This window comes from Podarcis bocagei, assembly GCF_964188305.1.
Source record: "Podarcis bocagei genome assembly, chromosome: 13".
Lineage (NCBI taxonomy): Eukaryota > Metazoa > Chordata > Lepidosauria > Squamata > Lacertidae > Podarcis > Podarcis bocagei.
In genome coordinates, this window is record NC_138138.1 from 36,920,071 (window position 1) to 36,924,290 (window position 4,220).

A 4,220-nucleotide genomic window follows, 5' to 3' on the forward strand; every position below is an offset into this window, starting at 1 on the left:
CATCAAAACCCACCAGCATTTTAGTGCGAATTACTCCTAATATATGCATTTTTATTGCAATTTTGACTAATATACAAATATTTGCAAAACAAGTTGGCCTCACATCATGCATGTTTGTGTGTTAATTTCACAAGTATATGTATCTTTATGCATCCCACAATATACTTGGCTGGAGAACTGCATTGCAAAATTCAGAGAAGTGTGAATTTCAAAGGCTGGCTAAGTTTCGGTTTGCACACTGTTTCAGAAAGTGTGAATGAGGTTTGCTTAAATAAATGTGAAGTGAATCAAATTTATCCCCTATCACTGGTCCACACATACATTTCCCCCTTCTGCATTTTGTTCGAAATTCTCCTCTCCCCTTCTTCTGTTGACCAGCAGCTGGCTCCCATACGTCGAATCTCCTAATCCATATTAATTTGCAGGATTTGGAACCTCTGGGTGGTTCAACGATTTCAGTCATGAGAATAAATATAGAAAAGGGGCACATGCAAAAATTCATCCTTCTCCTCTTAATTAAGTCACAGATTCCTTTCCAACGAGGGGGCAGTGGAACCATTTTAAAAGTTTTTTGGGGTTTTTTTTAAGGATGCAATCGGGTTTAGATTAAACCAAGAAAAGACAAGGATTCTACATTTCTACTGAGCAAGCCAATGCAGGATCAGAGGCAAAATCTCATAAAGGTGAACCGCCCCCCCCCGCCCCCAGCCATTTCCCAACACACACATACACACACACCTTTTCTGGCAAAACTTGGCAAATTTGGGGTTGAAAGGAGAAAGCAGATGCAACAATATTTTGCTTTTTAAATATTTTGTTGGAAGCTGCTCAGAGTGGCTGGGGAAACCCAGCCAGATGGGCAGGGTATTAATAATAATAATAATAATAATAATAATAATAATAATAATAATAATAATATATCAACACCATCATCTTTGATTGATGCAAGTGTATGCAAGAGTTTGTGTCTCACAGGATTCTTCTTCAGGCAGTCCTGATGAAGACAAAGTGTCCCGCGGAACTCAAAAGCTTGCACCATCCCTCAGCACCATGCAATAAAAAGATACAATTTCATCTGCTTTCTAGCTCCTATATTTTGGGATCACCATACTACCAAAGACACTTACAAAAGCATTAACCCCTTAAATGGAAAAAGCTCTATGTCTTCCCATGTTCATACAGAGTACATACAGAAATGACCCCATATTCAACTTATCTTTTAGTAGTCAGTACTCGAGTAGACTCAGGATTCCCCAGAGAGAAAGAAAAGGCCAACAATTTTTTTTGCCCCTACCCCGTCATTTCTCAGAGAACCCTCTATTTCTAAGTTGTACACGGGTTGCCAAATTCTTTTAGCTGCCCCTGCTCCTGTGCCTTTAACATCCAGAAAATAAGTGGGTGAAGTTTTCTCTTTATGCCTGTGTTCAACACAGCGGCAGGACCTGCTTAGGAAAGCAGCAGATCTACATTGGAAGCATTGTTATTTAGAATTTAACACACATAAATTCTCCACTGCCACCTCAGAAATGCTGGCTTATACCCCCCAAAAAAAGACTACCCATTTTCCAACTCTCTTCTGGGATGAGTTTATCACAGAAGAGAGGGCAGCTCCCTCTAGAGGGGAAATCTCCCCATGACCTTTTGTTCAATCTTCTCCCCCCCCCCCCTTGTCCAAAAGAGCCCTTGAAGAGGCTGGGCAACATCTGCCCCCTAATCTCTGCCTCCCTGCACCCCTTCTTGTCCCCTGCCCCCCACCATTTCCCCTGGCTGCCTTGCTCCTTACCCCACGTAGGGAGGGGGGGACGGTGCGTCTCGGCGGGAGGCGAAGGGGGATCTGAAGACGGCAGGCGGCAAAGGGGGAGACTCTGGTGGCTTAGTGCCCCCGTCACTCGACGACGTCAAAGAACAAGTGTGGTCAGGCAAGGGGGGGGAGTAAAGAAAGATTACGAACAGAAAAAGGAGCAGAGCTATGCAAAGGACAGGAAAAATGGACATGAGGATAATACCCCTAACTGGGGGCTGAGCAGACAGCGCCGTTTAATCAGCGGCCTTTAAAAAGAAAGGGGGGGGCAGGGAGAGTCATCAGAGGTGGCAGGTTGGGGTAGGCTCTCACAGTGAAGAATTTATTTTATGAAATACAGACTTGGTCCTACTGCAGTTTCACAGGCAATGTGGGGTGTTTTTTTTTTGAGGGGGGGGTCTGTTAGCAAATGCCATCTGTCCCACAGAGAGAGATTTAGTGTCATTCCAACCACTGACGTTTCGCTGTCTTAACTCACCTCGAACCGCTTGCCACACCAGTAACTTGATTTCGTTTTTAAAACATAGGTATTGTTACCTCCTTGAAGACAGATCATTGCTTGTAATAGGACAGAGAATCTTGGGCCGGCCCCACATGTTAATAGAAGTTAAACTGATGATCAGAGTAAAAAAAACAACAACGGGGGGAAGCTTTAGTTACACAGTACCCCAGGCAGAATGGAAAAGTCACTGATGTTCAGAGAGAGGGAGAGAATATGGCGGAACTGTTTTACTAACAGTACTACACTGGTAAACGCAGAACATATATTTAATGCTTATGAAGGCTCTGCAAAGTGACTTTCTCCAAGGAATACAGGAAAGTTGCAAACCATTCTAGAAGCATGGGCATCCATAACCCCATATTCCCAGGTCCTTTCTTCTTCTTCTTTTCAAAGGGGAGAGTTTAGAGCATTTATAAAACCTAAGATATAAGGCAAAATGTGCAGGCACTGTTCCTTCTTTCTCATTTGTGTGTGCGTTCCCCCCTTTCAGCATTTGCTTTTAAATAAAGATATGCCACCCTCAGCCAACAGCTCTGTGAGGTAGGCAGGCAGCTAGGCAAGTAGGTAGGCTAGACTGAGAGACAGTGACAGAGAGAGTGACTGGCCCAGGGCCTCTCAGTGAGCTTATGGCCAAGTGGGCTTTGAACCCTAGCCCTACATCTGACCCTCTGGGCCTGATCAATACAGTGGTACCTCGGGTTATAGACGCTTCAGGTTACAGACTCCGCTAACCCAGAAATATTACCTCGGGTTAAGGACTTTGCTTCAGGATGAGAACAGGAAATCTGTGGCAGCGGCGCAGCAGCAGCGAGAGGCCCCATTAGCTAAAGTGATGCTTCAGGTTAAGAACAGTTTCAGGTTAAGAACGGACCTCCAGAACGAATTAAGTTCTTAACCCGAGGTACCACTGTATGGGCGCTTGCCCCACAGGAAGCTGCAGTCTGGGCACGGGGAATTTGTGGGCCCCAGATGTTGTCCCAGCTCCCATCAGTCCCTCCCTGGTAACATGGCGAAAGGTGGTGGATGATGGAAGCGACTTCTGGAGGGCCACAGGCTCTCTTCTGCAGCTCCATCTGGTGCCCAATTCATGTTTCCCCCTCTTCCTTCCCCATCCTTTTTACCTTGCATGTCGTGGGGCAGGGACTCCACTCTGGGAGCCTTTTTTTGGCTGAAGAGCTGGGTACAAAATCTCAGAATAAATAAATAATACCAGTATGGCACCATTCAGGCCTACTCACACGCAACAGCCGCCGGTGGCCTTTAACTGGGGAACCCTCTTGCCTTTGGGGCGGTTTGGGCATCTACGTCACAACAAAAGAGAAAAAGTTACTGCTCTCTGGCAGAGACGATGTGGCTGAGGTGATTATTGCCCATAATGGGAGCATGCAGTTTTTCCTCTTTAGAGAGAACTCTCCCTTCACTCCAGAGGTCAAATCTCCAACAGCAAAAATAAATATAGATATAAAATATAAATATATAGCCTTGGGTGGCCCTCCACAAAGTCTGAAACATTTATCGTGGTGCCAGCTTTAAATGGGGGCAAGAGCTCCCTTCATCAGGGGATGATATACTCCATGCATTTCCTGAAGCTGGTCCACAAAAGCTTATGCTAAAATAAACCTTTGAAGGGTGAGAAGACTTTATTGTTCAAGTGAGGTAAGGCCATGTAAGCCTAGAGGTTCCTGTTCCAATTTGAGGGGCACCACCTATATCAGTGACCCTCTGGCCACCATTTTAAATTTCCCCCATGAGCCCGAGCAACACTACATTAAGAACTCTGTGGTACTTTGTGAGGAATTCAAAAAGGCAGGGGGCTGTCAGGTCCAGCTGCCCTTCCCTGAGCAGGCTAGGTACTGAAGCCAAAATTTCTTTTGGCGTCATGCTACTTAAATGATACGTTCACATGGCTACTAAACA

General features: G+C 45.3%; 1 protein-coding gene across 3 annotated transcripts in view; it reads right to left on the reverse strand.

Moving 5' to 3' along the window:
- Positions 1-3,817, reverse strand: part of LOC308572354 (excitatory amino acid transporter 2-like) — a 28,376-nt gene extending 24,559 nt beyond the window's left edge. Inside the window, exons 1-2 of one of the 3 annotated variants that reach the window (XM_081168309.1) lie at positions 3,542-3,817; positions 2,280-2,413 (exon numbers count right to left, since the gene is read on the reverse strand). In XM_081168309.1, coding sequence (XP_081024435.1) covers positions 2,280-2,357 — 78 coding nt within the window. In that variant the 5' untranslated portion in view covers positions 2,358-2,413; positions 3,542-3,817. Of the gene's footprint in view, positions 1-1,783; positions 2,414-3,424 lie in introns of those variants that run through there. The other 2 variants (XM_081168311.1, XM_081168310.1) reach the window with 2 other exon arrangements.
- Between the last annotated feature and the right edge of the window lie 403 nt (positions 3,818-4,220).